This window comes from Podarcis tiliguerta (assembly GCF_965153285.1).
Source record: "Podarcis tiliguerta genome assembly, chromosome: 1".
NCBI classification, from domain to species: Eukaryota; Metazoa; Chordata; class Lepidosauria; order Squamata; family Lacertidae; genus Podarcis; species Podarcis tiliguerta.
Genome location: NC_139534.1, coordinates 73,852,940 through 73,876,177, shown reverse-complemented (window position 1 = coordinate 73,876,177; position 23,238 = coordinate 73,852,940). Strand labels below are relative to the sequence as shown.

Below are 23,238 nucleotides of genomic sequence, written 5' to 3'. Positions count from 1 at the left end.
CCAAGTTTATTGGCATATTAAGGAACAAAATGCAAATCACAAGCCACATTCTCTGAATTTTGATTGAGTAGATAATAACACTTGTTACCCAGCTGGACAACAGCCATGATTTATTATTGATGCCAGTTTTGCATTATGGTTTTGTTTGGAGATTAATAACATGCCTACCACAAACAGGAGCACAATGTACAGTCATAAGTATTGGCAGAAGCCAGTAACATACATGAAGTACTGTGACAGATGAAACCTAAGAAAAAATGAAGTACAAACTGCAGGACAGGGGTTGCGGGCTTCTGGAACCGCTACTTCTCATGAAAGCCCTAAATTAGGATATGGGAGCAGGGGCGCCATCTCACCCTCAGGATTGTGGGTGCCCGCTGCTGCAACACAAATGTGCAACGTCACATGCACATACCTGCACATAGTACGTGTGATGTCACATGCCCGCGTTGCAGCAGCCAGTGGTGGTGGCGACTCTTGTTCCTCCTGCTATCTGCATCCAGTGAGACCTCCTTTTCCAAGGGAGGGGCTTGGATGCAGAGGCAGAAAGACTTTGCCTCCACATCTGAGGGTGGAGCTGAATTGCTTCTCTCTCGGAGGCAGCACTGCTGCTGCCTGCCAGCTTTTTTCATCGACTCTGTGGGTGCCTGGCCCCCACCATTATATTATTGTGGGTGCCCACACCCCAACGCCCCCTGGAATTGGCTCTTAGGTATGGGAGCATGTTTTGCCCTGACCCCAAACTACTGCTCAAGTGCCCATTGTGGTCCTCCTAACTGGAACTCTGGCTATTAACCAGAAGGTTGGTGGTTCAAGTCCACCCAGGGGCGGCTGCAGGCAGGATTCCTGTATTGCAGGGGACTGGACTAGATGACTCTAGGATTCTTCACTTAATTCAAGTATTGATAATAGGGAATACCAACGGAAAAACTCTGAGCTAAATCTGAGACTCTGCGGTGGAACATCTGCTATCCAGTTGCCAAGTCAGACTCAAGAGGTTGTATGTGGAAAGCACATAGCACAGTGATTTGGGGCTTTGCTTGCAGTGCACATCTGGAGGGGAAAGAAAAACAAGCCCCCTGCCCCACCTTTCTACACCCCTTGACCCAAAGTGATGCTCTAGAAGAACTAGGCTTGCTGGATCAGAGGATTAAATTCCCCCACAAACTACTCCAGTCACAGAGAAAGAATATGGCCTTGTTCTCACGCAATGCTAAACCAAACCCAGAAATCTCTAGTAACTCCTTACCTCAAGGCTCACAGACTGTATTGCTACTGCCACATCCTTTTCATCTCCACCTCCCATAGTAGCAGTATGTTGCTGGGCTTGGCTGCAGAAAGGAGAAGAGTCCAGTCTATTACACCACTAGAATAGGGATGGAAAAGCTGTGGCAATCCCAATATTCTGGACAGTTCCAGCCAGGACTGATGGGAGTTTGGAGTTTAGAAGGCCATAGACCTTGGAGGCCACAGGTGCCTCACTTCTCCGCTAGAGCACATTCAACTCGCTTTCAAGCCCTTTCATATTAACAGGGAGTTCTGCCTGATGCGCAAACCAGAGTCGAGACATCTCTGCTACACACCAGATGTGCAGCACAAGGCAATTCATTTCTAGCCAACCAAAACAGCACATCTGTAGGGCACTACTAGAAAATGTACCCCAGTGCCTTCGCAGCAAAGAAAAATCAATGCGGAATGGCACAGAGTCCAGGATACCAGGGGACAGGCACAGTTGTTAACATCTGGTCCACTTTTGAGAGAGGAAGAAATCAAGGGGGATGGTGGCTACTCAGCCTCAGCCTATTCCACGTACCACACCTAGGAGGAGTCCTGTAGCTCAGTGGTTGAGAATCTGCTTTGCAGGCAGAAGGTCCCAGGTTCAATCCCTCGTGTCTCCAGTGTAGGCTTGGAGAGAACCCTGCCTGAAACCCTGGAGAGCATCTGCCTGCCAGTGTAGACAATATTGAGCTAGATGGACCAATGGTCTGATAAGGCAGCTTCCTATGTATGTCCCTATACTTACCTCTGCTGATATTCTGACAGTGGGTGGCATTGGTGAAGGTGACAAAGAGTTGGAACAAACACCTTGCTACTAGCCATAGCTGGCCTCGGAATGGAGGAGATTGCAGCAGGCCGTGCTGAACTGGAAATGCCAGTTAACAGCGCTTCAACAGGTATTTGACAACAACAGGTTCTTTTTTTCCTCTCTCTCCATGTTGGAAGGCTTGTATTTGTCAGTCGTGCTGCCAATCATTTCCTGGCTATCCCCGATCTATGCCAAGATCCCTCTCGGCACATGCCCAGTCCAGTCCCTTGCTCAGCATAGCCATTAAAGGATGCTCTCCTTATTTGGGCAAGGGATCTAGCTTGCATGCTGGTTCCATAGTGGGTGGCCTCTGGAAGAAAGTCAGAAGGAAGAGCCGGACATTCCACCACAACCCAAAAGGACAATGTGTATTGACTTGCCATGCTGATCCAGTTAGCCAACAGCCGAGTTCAAGGAAAAGCCTCGCCGCAGTCATTTACGCTGGAGCCCCTGGCAGCAGGGAGATGTTTGCAGCAAGGGCTGCGTGCAGCGCTAATGGATCTGTGTTAATACACTCTCAAACGCTGGGCAGGCAGACCCTGGTGGTTTCCTGCCCCAACTAGTACTTTTTGATCATTCGTTACCATTACAGGCAAATCACATGCTTTCCTGACAGATCAGCACTAGAAACCTCCGGCCCAGGAACTTCCTTGAAATGAAGAGATTTATTCCACAATTATGAATATTTATGTGCACACACACACACACACACACACACACAGGCACCACTCTTATTTTAGTAACAAATAGTAGCCTGTGATCAAAACGCTGTGGTTAATAAAAGAACATCATGCACCAGTCGTATATAAAGAGCCCTGCTAAGGAATTCATGTCCCCCAAATGTATATAAATACACCACTACCAAAAAATAATATAAAGTGATTTATACGTTTATCAGATATATAAGTGTATACATACATATGCATTTCTATAAATTATTTATACAAAGCTAAATGGGGCTTTAGGCAAGAGTTTCTCTCTCTCCACAGATAGGAAAGGACTCAGTCCCCACCCCCCCACCGGAGAAATTGTTTGAACCTTTCACTCCTAATTTATGTATTTCCAACTTTCCATTTTAAACCATTCGGCAAAAGGAAAAACCTGGTTTGTTTCAGGCTTGTCTTGAGATTTAGGACCTGGTTTTGGTGTCTTCTGACATTCTTTCCATCAAAAGTAATGCCTTGCTGGGGCAAATCCCAGAAAGACGGCACGTGGCAGAAACTTGTCTGATAAAAGTTGGGAAAACCTGAGCATTGTGACAGATCTCACAGCTAATGGCAGGCAAGTAACTTGCCAACATTAAGAAGAAAATACATAAAACTCATTGTATCTTAAATACACCTATAGCTAAATAATAATAATTTTTTTAAAAAAAAATATTCCAGTTTGGATAAAGGTTTCCCCTGTATGTGAAATTCTGTCTTTGTATATGGAATTTACTGTTATGTTATCATTTTGTTCAGCATAAGGGATGTACATAACAACCAAAGTCAAAAGACACAAAACTAATAGCCTCACAGTGTGTATGCAGTGATGGCCAAACGTGGCCCTCCAGCTGTTTTGGGACTACAATTCCCATCATCCCTGACCACTGGTCCTGTTAGCTAGGGATGATGGGAGTTGTAGTCCCAAAACAGCTGGAGGGCCAAGTTTGACCATCACTGATTTAAGGGGACAGCTTGTTGCTTGGGTTTATCTTCTTGCTGCAAGCCACGCAAAGGGAGGAATCCAACATTGCACTATTATGGTCATTCTGTCCATGCAAACAGGAGGAGGGTGGGCAGAGTGTGGCTTCAGGGGCCAGTGTCTCCTCCTCTTCCTGCCTCCTCTTCCACCAATATTAGCTGGCCATTGAAGTGGCACAGCGTTCAGCTCACGTATGGTCTCCTCCACCCCAATTTTAGGGGGACATTGGGGGGCTTACCTCCCCAAATGGGGGGAAGGTCTCAGCTCCCAGGAGTTGCCACACCTGATAGGGCTGATGGAATCTGAAAGGACCACACGGAGGAGCTGAACCCTCTTGCCACCTGTGCTCCCCAGCAACCAGTATTCAAAGGGAAAGGAATCCCTGATTTTAAAATTGGAGCAACCACCTCTCAGAAACAAGGTGGGGAAGTATGGAGCTCCACCTACCGATCTATAAATTAAGGTGCTTCAATCATGTAGTACAAAATAAGAAGTTAATTAAGCTTAAGCTTCCATTTCCCTGTGTCCCTGCATTCATACCAGCAGGGACATCTTTTAAAACTTCCTTTGCTTTTACAAAAACATTCCCATTGCCCCAATACTCAGACTACAAAAACCCAGAGTGCTGATCTCCATTCCCCGTTGATCAGACTGAAACAGGTAAGCAGCTTTTTGTGACTTACCTATAGTCATGCAGCACCTCAGTGCTGCTGCTGGAAGAGGGCCCCACTCTCTAACCACTACCAGGCACTGCCTCCCCATCTATATATTTGGCAGTTTCCTATGGCAATGGTTAGGCTTCTAACCCAGAAAGAGGCAAGGCTTCTGATTAAAACCTTTGGGGTATTAATTTTTTCCCTCTTAATACATATGCTAGCTCACTCCCATCTGTGTTGTTAATTAGTTCCTGACTGTAGGTTAAATGTAGGGCATGTTGTCACGAGCCTAAGGTGGGGTGGCCAGACCTCCTGCTATTGCCATATGGCTTTTTCTTTTTTAACTCTTCTCTTCCCATCCAAGCTTCTGGTTTTATAGGCACGCAAACAAAATAACAAACCAAAGAACTGAGTGTGAGGAGGGGATGTTTGTTCATGTTCATTTGCAATTCTAAGAGGAAACATGCTCTTTGTGGAAGCAGATTTCTCCAGCAGTATTGATTTAAGACCTAGCTTCCCCCTCCCTTGCCTTTCGCCCACTTCCACCGCAGAGCAAAATCATTATTAAAAGCAGGAAATAACTCTCTGCATAGGGAGAAACTACTGCACAAATAGGGTGTTTCCAGGGGTCCTGAAACATGCTTTATGACAGCTGCACTGGCAGCATGACAAGAACATGAGGGTCACTCTCAATTAGCTTAAAAACCAAACTCTCCTCATCACTGAAGCAAACACGAGTGAGAGAAGCAAATTGGGCTGATTAGAGGAAATCCACAAAGTATGTTGGTTTTGGCCACCCTGTAAGTCCTCAAGCCTGTGTGTTAAGAACAATGCACAGGTCACATTCCCTGCGAAATTCCAAGGGATTTTGCCAGGTACCTGCAACTCTCCGAAAAGTCGAGCCTGTTTGGTGAAAACAGCTGTTCAGGGCTTGGCTCCTCTCAGAATTTGGCTCAAAGCCTGGTTGCTTGCAAATAATATTTCATGAAAACAGTCAACAGGTCTTTATCTTCTTAAGAGAAAGTTTAATATTGTGATGGGACAACCTTCCCTGGGAGCAAACGCTTGGGAGATCTTTGGAGATCTGTCTCATTAGCCATCAGAACGTTGAGAGGGTAACTACTCTGACGGAGGGGAGGTCATGTTCGTGCAAAATGAAGTGGCCTGTCTGGTCTCTGACACTCACTTTACTGATACTATTACTCATTTTGTTCTACCTGCACTGGCTCTCAGGTCATGTCAAGGCTCAGTCCTTGGAGTTAACTTCAAAGCCCCAAACTGTTTGGGAGCAGGCTATCTGAATGACAGGAGACACAATACAATAGCCATCTCCAAATTTTTTAAGGGCTATTCCACTGCTGTTGGAGCAAATTTGTTTTCTGTTGCTCCAGTGGATAAGACCTGAACCAAAGGGTTCTAATTACAAGCAAATAACCTATCAAGGATAGGGACGCGGGTGGCCTAGGCGCCTAGGACTTGCCGATCATCAGGTCGGCAGTTCGAATCCCCGCGGCGGGGTGCGCTCCCGTCGTTCGGTCCCAGCGCCTGCCAGCCTAGCAGTTCGAAAGCACCCCCGGGTGCAAGTAGATAAATAGGGACCGCTTACTAGCGGGAAGGTAAACAGCATTTCTGTGTGCTGTGCTGGCTCACCAGATGCAGCTTGTCACCCTGGCCACGTGACCCGGAAGTGTCTTCGGACAGCGCTGGCCCCCGGCCTCTTAAGTGAGATGGGCGCACAACCCCAGAGTCGGACACGACTGGCCCGTACGGGCAGGGGTACCTTTACCTTTAACCTATCAAGGATGCTGTAGTGATGGATTTCCTGCATTGGACATGAGGTTGGTCTACAGGACCTCCAAGACCCTTTCCAACACCATCTTTCTATGATATCCCCCCACCCCATATTCAACATTAGAGGCTCTGCTATGCTTCCCACCACTTTCAGAAACATGGTTGGTTGAACCTAAGATGCAAGACAGGACCTTTTTCATACTGCCACCCAGAATACAGAGCTCTCTCACTAGAGAGGTGTATTTGGCTCCTTTTCGTTAAAGCTTCAGACATGCTTCCACCCACCCTTTTTATTCCTGCAAACTTTCTATCTGGTTTAATGTTTTTATCTCCCTGGTTGTAAACTTATTTTAGCCTGATCTTTTAATTGTTTCAATACCCTTCAGAAATTTTGTAAGCATGACATTTCTTAATAAATATTTCCCCTCTTCCCATTCCTTTAAATGCTTCTTTGCAGGACCATTTTTACAATCTTTACCTTTTGGCCAGGCTCCTGTTTTTAGCATGTGGCAGATGCAATAAGTTTCACCTGGATGGGGTGATGGAAGAGAGGTTTTCTTTTATATAACAAAATGCTGCTTGGGGTGTATGTGGGCATCTAGAGAAGGATCAGGAGAGCATGGATGGCTCCAGGCAACCATTGCTATGGGGTTGGAAAGGAAGGAAGGAGGCACCAAAGGAGGAAGAGAAAAGCAGCGTGAAAATGGAAAAAGAAAAGGGGAAATGGAGAGTCCCAGGTTGCATCAGAGTCTGCTTCTTGGAATGGACACCAGAGCAGATACCAAAAAGGCACTGGTCATCCTGGTTTAGAAAGTCCTAAGCACTTTGTCTCCTCTTGATACAAAAGGACTCCATTTTGGGTCACCTGCCTGCTGTTGTTTGTGCCTCCGTTTTGAACTTCTATTTTGCTAGAGGTCTGTGTTGAAATCGTACAGGAAGTCTGTTATCACCTTCTCATATTATTGACTCCGATAAACAAAGAAGGCATATGGGGAGACAGACTTCTTCTGTGCTCCAGAAAACCACAGGTTGAATATTTGAAGTTCCCCAGAATCCATATTTGCACTTCCAACAACCCACTCCTTCCTTGAACTACTTTTGCCTATACAGTTGGAAGCCTTGGCTCCTGAACAAATCGGCTCCCAGACAATCGAAACCCAGAAGTGAGTGTTCTGGTTTTCGAATAATTTTCAGAAGCCAAACATCCAGCGCGGCTTCTATGGCTTCTGATTGGCTACAGGACACCCCTGCAGCCAATCAGAAGCTGTGCTTTGGTTTTTGAATGGTTCCGGGAGTCAAACGGACTCCCGGAATGCATTCTGTTCGAAAACCAAGGTATCACTGTACTCTTTCCCAGCTCTTGATCATAACATCAAAAGTGGTGAGGCAGGCCCAGCTAGAGTGAGCATGGCAGTGGGGCAGTTTAGCAGTCGCTGCATATTAATATATGGATAGGCACATAGTCCTAAACATACATAGAACTATGTGAATATTATTGGATGCTGCCGCCGTGTCACAGAGAGTTATATACATCAGTGGCAAGAGTCCAAGATGCAGCTTGGATTTGGCAGTGAGCTCCATCTCTTCGTGTGGTCCTGTTTCCCATGCTGATAATAATTATGTCAATCCAGGGGGTGTGGCCATTTATCCTGTTGGTTCTGCTCCTGGGATTACATATGTGCAAGTAGTGATGTTCCCACTCAGTTTTTCTCGAAGCCCTAAATATGTGAAGAGCTTGACATAGGCAGGGAGGAGGAGGTGAGGTTGGGAAAGAGAATTCTCGAACCATTCATATTTTAGATTGCAAGCATTGCTGATTTTGTATGTGTTTAAAAGTATCTGTTCTCAAGACTATGGGTGAAGTCCATTATCCTTCAGAACCCCAATGCTGCCCAATAGGAAAGACAGCTGACAGTGGAGGAACACTTGTGGCTTCACATAGAGCGCTTGTCTTTTTCTGTCTTCTATTTTACCTCAGAACAATTAGAGAACTCACACTATGCTCTCAGTGACCCAGAATAAGTTTCACAATTTTTCAGATCGTGATACTATCCTGTTACACTTTAGAAAAACCTGTGTATTTAAATGTTTAGTTTTAGCTAGTAGTATTGCTCTTTAAAACATCACACATTTGTTATGTGTGTTTAAACTAGTTGTACAGATTAGTTAAATGTATTCTGTAATACAGTGCAGTATATGGATTTATACTACTTCATATTTGGAGGAGAATGTAAGAAGAAGAAAGTCATCAAAATGTGACTCTGTAACCAGCATGAGGGACGTTCTTTCTATTAACTGCACTGGCAAAACACTAAGGTCATGATGCGCTGATGTTGATGATGTCACATCATGATGCAAAACCTAACAGAGCAAAAGTGCAGTATCTTTTTTCTACCACTACTATGTCCCTCAGGGGTTGTGCCACTTTGCAAAATACAAGGGGACACGTCTCTGCCCCCAAGGAACTGGCAGTGCGAACGCGAGAGTGCAGGGAAAGATGTGGAGGCAGGGACGCATGTAATCACGGGCTGCAGGAAAACACATGCTGTAGCAGAATGGATTATTGCTCCAACTCTCCCATTGTTCCCCACTGTCACTTTGCCAAATGTGAATATACCGAGTCTTCTTTGAACCGTAATTCTGTAACATCCTCCTCCCCCCAAATACAGGGAAATGCAGAGAAGGCTCTCATCCCCACATGCAGGCAAACTCTGCTGGCAAAAATCAGACACTTTTCTCTAAGCACTGTCATTGCTGGCCAAGTTGCAGCAGCATTGGGGAAACCTCTGATCTGTGGGCCTAATTTGGCCTGTAAAGCCGTTTCCCCAAGCCAAACCACCTGCACTATACCTGACATCTTATCTGTCAGGGAGTGGGGCAGGTAAAGACTGCTGCCTGCTACTCTGGCTGAGTGGCTAGGGAACTGCTGTGTGACATTTGTGCTGTGGGTTTGAGTCCAGGGTGCTCTCTCTTCCTTTCATTAACCCTGATATGACATTCCTCCCTGCCAGGCATGCTAACGGCGTGTGGGGTCGCTTCCCCCTGGTAGGGCTCAAACTCTTCTCTCCTGCTTCTGCTAGTCCTATGCCCTGTTCAGTGATTCATTAATGGCAGTGGCTGTCAGTGTGTGTTTGTGGCTGCCGTGTGTGTGTGTGTGCGCGCGCGCACGTGCCCCATTCCCTTGGCTGCTTAGCAAAAAAATGAATCTTTCCCTTCCTTAGGTGGGTTTTGAACCTTTTTCCAAGGGGGAGTGGAGGAACCGTGTGTGCTAGTTGTGCAGGTGTCACATTGTATGACCTCTCCCTCCTTCCGTTTGTGTTCCAAAACAGTGGTTGTCATAAAGCACAAAGGGATTAAAAATCTGGACCGGTCACTGCTGGCTGTGCCATTGGGGCTGATATGAGTGGTGTTGCCTTGTGTGTAGTGAGACATATGCCTTGAGCATATTCCTATTGTTAGTTCACTGGCTCCTTCCCTGTGTTGATGTCTTTACTAGCACTGGCCATGATTGGTGGGCTGTGGTGGAATTCCCAGGGATGGTTGGGGATGTGTTTACCATCTCCTCCTCCCTTTGAATTTCTTACTTGTGAGAATTTCCCTTCCAGGGTTAAGCATTGGATTGGCTGGCCTTTCTGCCAACACAGTGGCACCATAATTCTGGTCCAGAATAATGAAAGTAAAGGATTACTCTCTGACAGTGAAACCTGAAAGGATTTATTTCTGTGAGGGCAATCCTCTCACTTTACCCCCATCCCTCTTGTGGCCACAACCTCCCCAGGGAGCTGTTGGTTTGCAAAATGTTGTGCACATTTATACGCTACGTTGCAGTCATAAGGACCAGACAAACAATAAATCTGGATGTAGAGAGTACAGAACAAAAGTCAGGATGACAAGGCAAGTCATTAGTAACATTTGGGCCAAATTAGAATGCAAAGTGAACTTTCCACTGGGCAGAAGCTCCAGAGAATGCAAAATATTACTGAGAATAAGGTGTGGTGCCTTGAAGTGAGGCATGTATGAACCAACCATAAACACAGTGGGAGCAGCCATTCTTTCACATCCTCGCACGCCTTCCTGCTAAATTGTTTCCTTCCAAATGGATTTTTTTTTTATTTAAACTGAAAACAAATCCTTTATGAGGTTTTGCATCTTCAGCATCTGATGCACACGTTCAGCATGGAACCAAGCCTTGGTGGCCACCTGTAGCAAGACCCAAGAAATTTAATTTGCAAATAGTACCCTGCTGGCAAAAGCAGAAAGGTAAACATGCACCTAGTTATTGATACTAATCCTTGACATTTGACTATTTTTTCCCACTGAAAAAGGTGGGAAGGAACCAAAACTTGTTTTACTGGGTTGTTTGGATGGGGGGGGGGGTTGGGTTGGAGATAGTCTTGTGGTGGTTTGTGATATTGCATTGACACATTGTTCAATATGCTCTTATCTTAAGCATTTGTTTCTTTATGACACAGGTCTAAAGATGTGAACAGGTGCTGGCTCTAAATTACTGGCTGCAAACAAGGAAGTTAGAACTGGAGGGAAATGAACTGTTAATATTAGCTGGGGAGAATAAGTTGATCTGTGAGGTAGCAGTGCTTCCTGCTGAATAGACAATCTGAGAAAAACTGCAGTAAAAACAAACAAACCCACAAGTGTGTATTTCATACCTTCATGTCCCTTCTTTGGTTCCCAGTTTTAGGATGCAAAATTTAGGCTGCCAGTTAGCTACTGGGTTATGTTCAAAGCACTGGTTTGGGGGTATTAAGCCCTACTGCACTAGGGACCTGGTTCCCTGAACGATTGTGACACTTTATATACCCTTTGGAACCACCCCTGTTGCCATTTCAGCATTTACTGAAGACCTTCCTCTTCCAATAAGTCTTTTAACTGGAGATTTTTCACAGTCTGCATCTGTCTTGGAATTGTTTTTAGTATGTTTTAATTTTATCTCTTGTTTGCCACTCCATGCTCCTTTGGGAAGAAGGGTGGGATATAAATAAATAAATGGTAATAAACTGAAATGGTCATTATGACAAATGAATGTAGAGGTTCAATGGTACGAATGTAGTTTTAAAAAGTTTTCTGGTCATGGAAAAGGGTAATAGCCAAAAACAAGAGAGCCAGTGCTATCTGCTGTTAGATATGTGCAGTCTGGAAGCAGACCAGCATATCCCTGTCCTTCTTATGACTGTAGGCCTATTTATGAAACCTTTCCAACTACCAATTCCAGATGCAAAAACTCCTTTGGGGTCATGCCCATGTCTTGAACCTACTTTCCATATTAGAAATGTAAGTCAGCAGTATGATCCTGGAAGTAGCTCTCACATCTGAAATAGCTACATGGAATGCTTTCAAATGTATCTATTCATGAGAAAGACACAGATATGCTGTTCTAATTGTGTGCTGCTTGTGGAATCAGTCAATTGCTTCCATACCATCCCCGTTTCCCTACCTTTTCCTCATTCTCCTTGTCTTCTTGAACATAGTTAATTCACTTGTTATCTTGAACATAGCTGGATGAGTGGGAAGTGACTGCCTAGCTTTAGGCACCCCTGTGTGAATCAGGTTATCTTGACCCATTTTAGTCTGCTTCCATTCTGCTTTGGGGACTGAAACTGCTTTGGTTGCTTTAGAACAGTTGCACTGGGAGATAATCAGGGGAAAATGCAACACAGTTGTTTCTCCTGGACCTCTCCATGGCTTAGAGCAGTGTTCCCCAACCTTGGGTCTCCAGCTGTTTTTCGACTACAGTTCCCATCATTCCTGACCACTGGTCTTGCTAGCTAGGGATGATGGGAGTTGTAGTCCAAAAACAGCTGGAGACCCAAGGTTGGGAAACACTGGCTTAGAGTACTATTGACATTGTATCCTTCCAGATCACCTGTCTGGGATGATCCAGCTTTTTTGTTGCCTCTTGCCTCCAGTGCTATTAAACATCTTCACAAAACTGCTGCAGGTAGTCATGTGGAGATCTGGAGATCTGCACCTAGATTCTCCTTTTCATCTAGTCCAGGTGAGGCAGTGGACACTCTCAGCAAGTGCCAGGACTTGTAACGAGCTAGATGAGTGCCGATAAACTGGGTCTCAATCCAGCCCACAAAGCTTTAGATGGTTAAGTTTACAGCTGCCCTGAGTGTCTCTTTGAGACAAAGTGTGGAATACAAATGATCTACATCAATAAATACATTTTGGGAAGCTGGCATTCAAACTCTTTGGGATGGAGCTACACTAATCCTAAAGGATCAGGTTGACAGCTTGGGGTTGCCATTGGATCTGACCTTTCAAGTGTCCATTGCACAAAGCACCTTTCACCAAACATCCTTTGGTGTTTCAGCTATTACCCTGTCTGAATAAAAAGGATCTTGTCATAGTTACCTGTGCTCTTGAAACATTCTGCTAAAATTACGTACATAGTGTCTAATCCTTGAAACATGGCTTTGCCTATGTTTGGAAACTTCTGAATGTAGCTGCCCAGTTATTAACTGGGTCCCCAATTCCAAAGTAATTAAAAGTGCTGGTCTCTTTTTACTTTAAAACAATCTGGGACAAGGATATCTGAAGGTCCTCCTTCTTGCCTGCATAGAAAGATCATCGGCTGAGGCATTCCTCCAAATGCAGCAGTGGATCTGCCACGATTGCTCCTCAACTTCCTCTGAATCCAAGCTTGTTGGAGGGACACCTCTGCCACATCCTAAACCCCTCTAGGAGAGTGAATCAGGGGGTTAAGATTGCCCTGGCCTTCCCACTAAAATCAATGAGACAAGTTAGTCCCATGCTATGTTTTTGTTTTATTTGTGTACTGCCTTGTGAGGGTAACACAATGAAAGTCCACATAATTAATAAACAGAATGTCGTTTCTGCAAGACCCAAGCATGACAAGCTACCTCTGGATTCAACCCTGTAATTCTCCAGGAATGGAAGATTCTTAGCTCCTCCAAATTTCTGAAAGCTTCTTTAGAACATAAGATCCTGCTGACCCAAACCTGTGGCCCATCTAGTCCGGCATCTTCTTCTTACAATGACCAACCAGAGGCCTGTGGGAAGCCCACAAGCAGGAAGAGAGAACCTAGCAATTCTAAATAATGTATCCACCAGTAATCTGTAGCTTGGCTCTAGCCAATTTAGGAGAGACACAGAACAACACTATGCAGGTTCTACTCAGAAGAAAGGCCCATTAAAGGGGGACTCACTCCCAAGTATATAGATAGGATAGCAACCTTAATAATAGTGATCTACAAGCTACCATAGTATCTGCATTTCAGCCAATTAAACAGGTTGTGGCTCACTATTTATATTTTTCTCCGCTGGGTAAAGTCTGGCACCGTGATTCATTTAAGGACTTTCAGAGGCTTAAGTTTGTTAGTTTTGATGTTTTGAATTATTCCATAAAGTTTTTCACATTGTTATGGTTTCTGGCCATTGTGTTGCTTTTGATATTGCTGACTCATATTTTGCAACACCGGGGTTGGTTTGTTTACTCACTATATTTTTCCAAAGGCTGAGACACACACACACACACACACACACACACACACACAGAGAGAGAGAGAGAGAGAGAGAGAGAGAGATCACAGACTGCCCTGTCCCAGATGTTTAGCTATGGACTTTTCTGCCTTAGTGCAACATGTTGGACTAGAGGAACTGACCAGCCTTATAGCGATGAGAAACACACCTGATGAAAGTCAATACTGGTATATCTTAAAAAGTTGTTGTTATAACTAATATCACAGATATGGCCAGAGAGAGACCAGGCATTCTTCTGTGGGAAGAGCTGCGGATGTTGTCCCAGATTGGTTGCATTCTCTGAAGCTTCTGGTTTTGAAGAACTCAGTGGACAAGTAGTTGCCCAGCCCTGGACAAGTTGTTATTTCTCTGCACCAGCTGTTCTGCCATGGTATGACAGCAGGACATGGGATCATGTGCTAAGCGGCCAGCATTGATGCAAGGGGAGACTTAATCCCTTTGTTGGGCATAATGCAGTGCAGTGCAAGTGGAGAAAAGAGAAATTTCCATAACAGACGGGTTGTATCCAATTAGTTCTGCTCTGAGTAAATGTTAGTTGGATACAACTTACAGTGTATGAAATTATGCACAAAATTGGGAAAGTGGATAGAGAAAATGACACGTCTCTCCCCCCCCCCCGTGTGTGCATGTCATGAGATTGATGCTATCCTCATTTATTTCTGTCCCATGCTCAGCAGTAGAGCAACAATAGATGTTGACTGTGCTCCATAGGTCTGGGTAAAGAGATGTTATGTTGCTCCACACCACTGTGGAAAGGGGATTTGGAAGGGCATGTTATCCCAAAAACCAAGGGAGTGACCTCAGCCCCTACATGATCTTCGCTGTCATAGGCCCATAACAAAACTAAGGGGCTTTTCGTAGAAGATGGGGCATATCTTCACAGTCTTATCCTATGTTCCTCAAAGGGATGTCACTGCCTCGACTACAGCACACCACAAAAGCTGAGTTTATAAAAGACCCATGGCCTTCAGCTGGTCTGAACTAACTGTAATACAAATACTTAAATTTAACTAGTTTACAGCGTACAGACTGTAAACACGTTCAATGGACTTTGGTTTAATGTTGATCTGCTGCTTATTAAATAAGGGGCAATCCATACATTGTATGCTGGTTTTCCCTGCAAAATTGCAGCCTGTCAAAGCTATTCTTTGTTTACAATTAAAATAAAATAAAAATACAAAATGACTATGTTATACACAAGTAATGTGTAGCTTGGCCCCAAGGGTGAAAAGTAAAGGGCACGTTATTTTGGTACCCCTTCTGCTAGTGACATACAAAGAGAGTTTGTTCTTGCTTTCCCTAAGCCAGAGCTCTGTTCCTTAAGTTCATATTCAGAACAAAACATTCAGGAGAAAACAGTTCAGTTTTTGGTAAGATGGAGCGTGCCAGTATACAAACCTCTCCTAGAGATGATTAAGAAGTGTTCCATTAAGCTGCAATTTTGCTGGGGAGGGGGCTGAGTGCTCATAACAATTATGTGAAAACAAGTCAATGCAGGTTAGTAATTAACCTATTAAAAGGGATATATCCGCTCACACAGGAGCCTCTGTCACGATGCTCAGCCTACTGAGCAAAATTTCCAATGCGGCCATAAATCAAAGGCTGGAAGCAACATCTGTAGATATTAAAGAAGCAGCCACTTAAAACAAGAGTAAGCATTACAGCTCAGGCTAAAGATATCCTCTGCTCAGAGCTCTCGTAGCATCCTGTTGACCTCTTTTCCCAAAGAAAATAGCTTGACCTTATTCTAGATAGCTACAACTCTTGTGAAGTTCAGTTTTCTTCCGTGCTGTACCTTTTGAGTTTACTGAGACTGAAACAGTTGAGTTTACTGAGACTGAAACAAGAAAACCAGTTTTTTGGACTCTGGGTTCAATCAATGAGCAGTTAAGGGAAACAAATGTAGAACACGAGTGTTAAAAACAAATCTTTACTGAAAGTTGTCTTTCTTTCTACCCCTCTCTCTATTAGGAGTGATAAGCAAGTGTGTATTGTGCAAATGCCTGGTTGAGCCTGGACAAATATGCAGAACAGGGCAAGCAGCTCATTTATTTCAATTTCAAACTTTGGGGAGACAACTTGTCTTGGTCCACTTGTCTTGGTCCACAAATGCAGCCAGTGCCCATTTCCCATGACTTTTTAAAAGTAGTACCACCACAAAGTTTTTACCAAACACACATTTAAATAAGCAGGAGCATCTTTTCTCATCTCCTGCCATGGCACACAACCTTATGCCTTCCGTCAAGTGATTTGTAAAAAAAATAAAATGCTTGAGACTTTTGGCTTGTTATGCCAACCACAATTTACAGTCTTCGAATGATGACATCCTCCCTGTAGCAAGAAAAATAGGACTCTAACAGAGAGTGCAATTTTTTAAAATGGGTTTTCCAGCTGTGATTCAGTGAAGTTGAACACTAAGTGGCAGTACTACAGAGGGAAAATTGTTCCGTGTTGTTGAATCTCAAAGAAAAGGCCTTTCTTTTTATCTCTTTTCATTAAATAAACAATAGTGAACAGCTCTTTTTCAATTGCCTCATATTGAGAGTTAAGTAGCGATTTTATCTGCAGCCCTGAGTGAGATATACTGGCCTGAACCCAAAGAGTTGTATTTCCTCTGTTCTTTCAGAGCAGGCCCCAATCCTTTTTATCAGAGACAGGCCTCACACTATAGGCAACAAGGCCTAGGGCAGGCATGGTGGGCCATTTGCACAGAGGAGGGAATTCAAGCAGGAACAGCTTTTGCCACACATACATGATATGGTGCACCTCCTATGGGGCTGTGTATTGGCTTGAGGGTCAGACAAGGGTTCAATCCTCTCTTAGTTCTCAAGGGCTACATACATACCATGCATCAGAAGCACAACATCACCCCCCTCTAAAAAGAAGAACCCTGTAGCTTGAGAAGCTCACAGGAGTAGAAGGCAGCCATTTCTGAGGGAATTCAAACTGTGCTGCTAGATAGGCTTCAGGTAGATGAATGAGGAAGGGCCATAGCTCAGTGTAGGGCATCTGCTTTGCCTGGAGACGGTTCCAGGTTCAGTACCAAAGATCTCTAAGCAGGGCTGGTAGATAACCCGTTTGAAATCCTGGAGAGCTGCTGCTGCTGCCTGCCAGTGTATACAGCACTGCACTGGATGGCCAAATGGCGTGACTCAACATAAGGCAGTTTCCAGGGTTTCTTCCCTACTTGCTGACACCAGTTTCCATCCCCGATTCTAGATATGGGGAGAGACAATGTGAGTGGCGAGGCCTGCCTTTATTCAGAAACTTTCTCTGGACAGCACGTAAGCGTTCACAAAGAGGGAAAGATGAGTGAGCGAGGGATGATTACTTCCACACTAGCAGGGTACTCCAGAATTAATACCATTTCATTACTCATTTATTGCAGATGATCCAGATGAAATCACTGTGAAACAGTTTTGATCCAGTGTGCATGCATGTTGCACCCTTTGCAGACATCTACATCTGAAATCAATGTATGAGACCCTTCTCTGTGTATGTCTCTCTCCTTCTTTCTCTCTTGTCTCTCAAGCTATAGCATTTGCAAATTATCAGATGTTCTTCGGCCTTGCCTGGATTAGTTTTCAGTTGGCTTGCTCAGAACCAGATGCCAATCCTGACCAGATGCACTGGGAAACTAGTAGGTAAGATGAAGAATAAAACCAACCCGTATCAATGTACAAGGTGATGGCGATTGTGCCAAGACTGCACAGAATCATTCAGCAGAGATTCTATGGGCATCTGCCAGAAATGCTGATAACAAATGGATAGTTCTCATATCCAAGAAAGTGGTTGACTGCCTGCAGTGGGTGTGGTTGTGGTGTCTCCAGAAGACAGCCCCAAAGGTGCTCCTGGATCCAGCATTGTCAGTAGAGTGACCCAAGTGACCTTGTTGGGTAGGAGAGCTTTTCACAGGCTTCAGCTGGTTAGGCAACTGCAATCGTTCCTGGACTAGGCCAGCTTGACCTCAGTGGTTCAGAAATTGGAAACCTCAAGACTGGGCTACTGCAATACATTCTATATGGGGCTTCCCGTTTGTCTGGTCCAGAAACTGCAGTTAGTGCAGAATGCTCCAGGATGATTGCTGACAGTTTGTCAGGTAGAGTCCATCAGCATAAAGGTAAAAAGGTAAAGGAGCCCTGGACGTTTAAGTCTAGTCAAAGGCAACTATGGGGTTGCGGTGCTCATCTCACTTCAGGCCAAGGGAGCAGGCGTTTGTCCACAGACAGCTTTCCGAGTCATGTGGTCAGCATGACTAAACTGCTTCTAGCACAATGGGACACCATGACAGAAGCCAGAGCGCATGGAAACACCGTTTACCTTCCCGCCACAGCAGTACCTATTTATCTAATTGCACTGGCATGCTTTCGAACTGCTAGGTTGGCAGGAGCTGGGACAGAGCAATGGGAGCTCACCCTGTTGCAGGGATTTGAACCGCCAACCTTCTGATCATCAAGCCCAAGAACCTCCGTGGTTTAGAGCACAGCAACACCCATGTCCATCAGCATATTACACTTGTGCTCAAAGATCTTCACTTGCTGCCAGTTTGCCATTGGGCCGAGTTCAAGTTGCTGCTACTGGTATATAAAGCCCTTACATGCTTGGGACCTTTTTACTTAAGGGATTGCCGTCTGGCAACATCTGTACTTCAGAATTTCCTGTCTCCAAACATGAGGCAGCTGCCATAATTGTATTCCTTTAGATGTCTGCTGAAAACATTTCTGCTTTAGTTACATGTGTTAGTTTTTGTTAGAGGTTTTTAAATTACTTTTACAATGGTACCTCGGGTTAAGTACTTAATTTGTTCCGGAGGTTCGTTCTTAACCTGAAACTGTTCTTAAGGTGAAGCACCACTTTAGCTAATGGGGCCTCCCACTGCTGCCGCGCCGCTGGAGCACGATTTCTGTTCTCATCCTGAAGCAAAGTTCTTAACCTGAAGCACTATTTCTGGGTTAGTGGAATCTGTAACCTGAAGCGTATGTAGCCCGAAGCGTATGTAGCCCGAGGTATCACTGTAATTGTATTTTATTGAAGATATTTGCCACCCTGGGATCCTTTTGGAGGAAGGGCAGGATATAAATTTTTAAGAGAAATGAATAAAATACCATATTGGCCCAAATATAAGCTGCACCTTTAAAATTGGAGGGGGGGGGGAATACCCAAATATAAGCTGCTCCATTCCTCGCTGCTCCTGGCTGCATACTGGGGGGGGGGGGCGGAGAGCCATGCTGCATTGCCGACAGCCTTTATGCTATCTCCCTTCCCAGTCTTGGGGGAGAGGACAGGGACTATGTGCAGGGCGGGCACCCGCACTCCTGGCTGCATACCGTAAGGTCGTGAATATAAGCCCCACTTTAACTTTTCTGGTGCTGTTTGCCCCGCACTCCTGGCTGCATACCGTAAGGTCGTGAATATAAGCCCCACTTCACAGTCGGAATTTTGGGGGAAAGTGAGGCTCATATTTAGGCCAATATGGTGTCATCCTAAGCACATAAAAAGAGGACCAAAGTTAAGCGTCAGAAAGATATTTCAGATTTTTAGCAGCCAACCTCAGTTATTTGGGACATATAAAGGAATTGTGTATATATAATTTAAAATTAATAGGAGCTATCCACATTTTTTTTGCGCTCAGGAAAACTAGTGTGTGAGATTCAGTGATAGTAATTGACTTAAGTTAAAAGTATTGCTGCTTTGAAGTTACATGAATAGATGGCACATGCCTACTGAAGGTGAAATAGTAAGCCTTGTCATTCATGCTGCCAGTCAGTGGCTCAATGAAATTCACTCAATGGGGCTGTATAAACAAGTAATCATCATTATCTTTTTATTTTACTCATGCTACACAGCCTGGACCATTGCCTCTGTGTGTACGTGCATTTATAAATATCACAATGGTTTCAATTCTGAGTATTTTTATCAATCCATGAATTAAAGATAACACAGGTACTTGCTGTATATTACCAGGATAGATTCTCTGCATACATTAAAACTCAGTTACTAGAAGCATAAATAAGTAATGGTTATTGATCTCAAAACGGTAATAACCTCAAAAAAAATGTATAGCAAACAAAGTAATTAAAAAAAAAGTACTTTTGGAAAAAAGAAAAACCCTTAACGTTCAAGGCAAGAGGCTAATGGCAATTCTGGGAAAAAAGAATGCACGTGGTTGTAACACATTGCTCTTTTAATCTTATAAAAAATTGAAGAATTAGAGCAATCAATAGCACACAACAAAGCTGCCAAATAGTTCATTCATTGTTTGGACATCTGGAAATAATTACTAGGTAGCATTTTCAAAAGCACCTCATTTAGGTGACTTGTAGCATAAGCAGAATTGTATTTACCTGGAAGTAAGACGCACTGACTTTAACATAAATTAAAGAAAGTTGATGAGGACAGTGACTGCAGCTGCGATCTGCAGCAGTGATGGTTGGTGGGAAGAGAGAAATAAACCCCTTTAAGCATTGTGAGACTTGCTTCTGGGTAAACATGCACTGAATTGGTCCGTCCCCCCCATTCAAATCTCACCTTAGCCACATATTTGTTCAATGGTCTTAGGCAGCCTTCTTCAACCTGGTGCCCTCCACATGTTTTGGACGATGACTCCCATCAGGCTCCAGGCAGCACAGCACAGAGGTGTCATCCCAAACATCTGGAAAGCACCTGGTGGGGGAAGGCTGGCCTTACGCAAGCCACTATTATCAGCTTCAGCAGTACAGTATGGGGATGATAATGATCTACTGGGCAGGATTCTCAAGGCAATGTATATGAAGTGTTTCAAGCACAGTGAAGTGCTATAATGCATTATGAAGTCTTGTTGACACAGAAGCCTAATTCTGCTGCTGCGCCTGTTTGAGATCCAAATACGAATGCTAAGAGAGTTGTGATATTAACTAGGATGGGGTACCTAATCCTCTATGCTACTCAGTGCTATCAAACAGTTCCATGTGTTTGTTAGCAAGATCCTAATCAAACTTACTTGGATCCAAGATGCATTTAAAATAACAGGATTTCATTCCACATTCAGGACTGGGGTGGCAGGAGCTTAATCTGTGGTCCTCAGTTATGCTTTGTCATGCATGCAATGCTTAACTAACCTATGAATCCCCAGGTTGCAAGTTGAATTTTCAAAATAGCCTAGATCTTGAACAACCAGATTCTCAAATGGCCAAAGCAACACAATCCCTGTTGAAATGGAAAGTGCTTATTCTGTGGGAAAGAGAATGGCAGACCCAAGTTCTGTTACAGTACTAAACTTTCATGTAGTTAAGGTGCATGGCAATGAATGGGATGAACACTTTCAAATAATGGATAGGATTCGAAGTGCCATCTGTACACTGAGCGTTCCCAGTCTCTCCCTTCCCACAGCAAGCCCTGGTGTGGATGTGCACACACTATAAGATGCTGCAGAAGGTCAAGGGACCATGGGGCAGGGGGAATCACTGTGTGCACACAAGACCACTTTAGACAGCCATGTGGATCTCTTTAAATCCTGGTCACTGTGATAAGATCGGGATCACAAATTATTGCAGGTCTGATAAAGCAATGAATGGGATATTCTCTGTTCTTGCAATGCGTGGATGAAATGCACAGGTGAGTATTGCAGAAATATATAGAGATTGCTTGCTTTTATTAAGTTGTCTTCCCCCATCCACTGACTGAACGCACAATATAAAAGGAGTTTAATAATTTACGGAAAGCATACACACACACAGACTTCCGTCTAGCGAAGTAGACAAAAAGGACAAATAAGTTTATAGCCCTGGAATTCCAGTTATGGTAACCGGCGTGTTTGAAATTCCAGTAAAGGTTACATTTCAACAAGTGTCTCTTTCCATTCACTTACTGAGCCTCGCTGGCTTGTGTAGATGCATAATTCTGAGCTGCAGCCAACAGAGTAACTTCCCGTTACATTCCATTTATAACCTCTGGCAGTGTGTCATACCTAGGCGGTTATGCATCCCCACTGCTGCTGCCACACATTCTAATTCTCTCTACAGCAACAGCAACAACAACAACGTCAAGTTGCCCAAGTCATAAATAGATCTCTACATACACTGAAGAATGAGTGAAACTTTTTGTTTCCAGGAGATGACACTCAAGTTTGATTTTGAATCACCGTGATGGAAGGAACTTGAGGCAATGCTAGAGGGAATTACACCTAATAACATGGCCAGTTTCTTGGGCTGGTGGGGAGATGGATCATGCAGCCACCACTGCACACAGCCAAAACTATGTCACTCATTTCCCAAGCAACTAGCTGCAACAGACTTGCATTCCCTGGAGCAGGTTAAAATCTATGCACCCCAGCATCCTGATCGAAACATCCTGATCCTTGAAACATGGAGGTTCCACTAAGCTATCATAGCTAGTGTGCATAAACAGATGTTTTATCCATAAATTTATCTACCCTGGAATTGACCGTCCAGATATTGTTGGACTCAAAGTCTCTGGTGGGGCTCCAGCAGCCTGTCAGAGTCCAGGGTTGGCTGGTGCCCATTGGGACAAGCAAGGTTGTACGCAGGGAGACCACCACTGGCTGGTGGAGCCAGAGGCAACTAATACTTGTTTTGTCCCTATCCTCCTCCCTGCATTACATGGGGCAATGCTGAGACCAAGGTGGAGGAAGGTGACAGGAAGTGCAACCCCTGAAGATGGACTGAGGATGGTGGGGCAGCACCATATTCGCTCTAAGGAACCGCCTGCCATTTGTCCCAGGGAGCATGGTTAGTGCAACAGTCCAAATCTAGAAATCCAGAGTTCCCCATCTAAAAGTGCATCCCCATACATGCTTATTCAGAAGTTAAGCCAATTGAGTTTACTACCATATAATGACTGCAGCCTAGACGTGATTCTCAAACCCGTGTGAAGAACAGCTCCCCCAGATTCACTTTTGTCCCCATGTTCTCCCTGCCCCTCCGTTTAATCCATTAGGAACTGCATTCTTTGCTTGCAAGCTCATTTCTGTACCCAAATATTTTGGCAGCTTCCTCCCGTTAATCATTAAGATAAAGGTTGGTGGGTGAGCACTGTATTAAAAGGAGATTGATCTCCAGTATTTTTCAGAGAGAAAGAGTTCCAAGCAGGAACCCATTTCCCTGGCTTTCCTACGTCTCTCACACATACAAGATTGGTCTCCGTCGCTTACAGCGTTTCTCTGCCTCCTTGCCCAGTTGCCTGCCTTTGCTGTCATCAGGAAGCGTTCCCCGCGTCCTGGCTGCTCTCATCTGGGCAGGAGTGCTCATGCAAAAAAGTTCCTCTAGCACATCATGTTACACAAGGAAATCCCCCTCTGGATGCGAGGCCCCTCCGAGCCAGCGATGTAAGACGCATCGAGCCTGACGCGGATGATCCCACTTCGCCCAGCTGCGTGGAGCAGAAGACCTCCCACTCCCATTCAGAGGTTGGCGGCGGCGGCGGCGCTTTGCTCTGGAATCCCGCCCTCTCCTCTGGGCCTTGAGCCGCTGCGCCTCTCTCTCTGACCAGCAGAGGGCC

At 44.7% G+C, this 23,238-nt stretch overlaps 1 protein-coding gene across 7 annotated transcripts in view; it reads right to left on the bottom strand.

Moving 5' to 3' along the window:
• The window catches only part of BDNF (brain derived neurotrophic factor), a 70,192-nt gene that overhangs the window by 12,618 nt on the left and 34,336 nt on the right, over positions 1–23,238 (bottom strand). Inside the window, exons 1-2 of one of the 7 annotated variants that reach the window (XM_083441078.1) lie at positions 2,024–2,361; positions 1,250–1,331 (exon numbers count right to left, since the gene is read on the bottom strand). The exons of the other annotated variants lie outside the window; for them this stretch is intronic. Coding sequence (XP_083297204.1) covers positions 1,250–1,331; positions 2,024–2,100 — 159 coding nt within the window. The 5' untranslated portion in view covers positions 2,101–2,361. Of the gene's footprint in view, positions 1–1,249; positions 1,332–2,023; positions 2,362–23,238 lie in introns of those variants that run through there. 7 annotated transcript variants of the gene reach the window in all.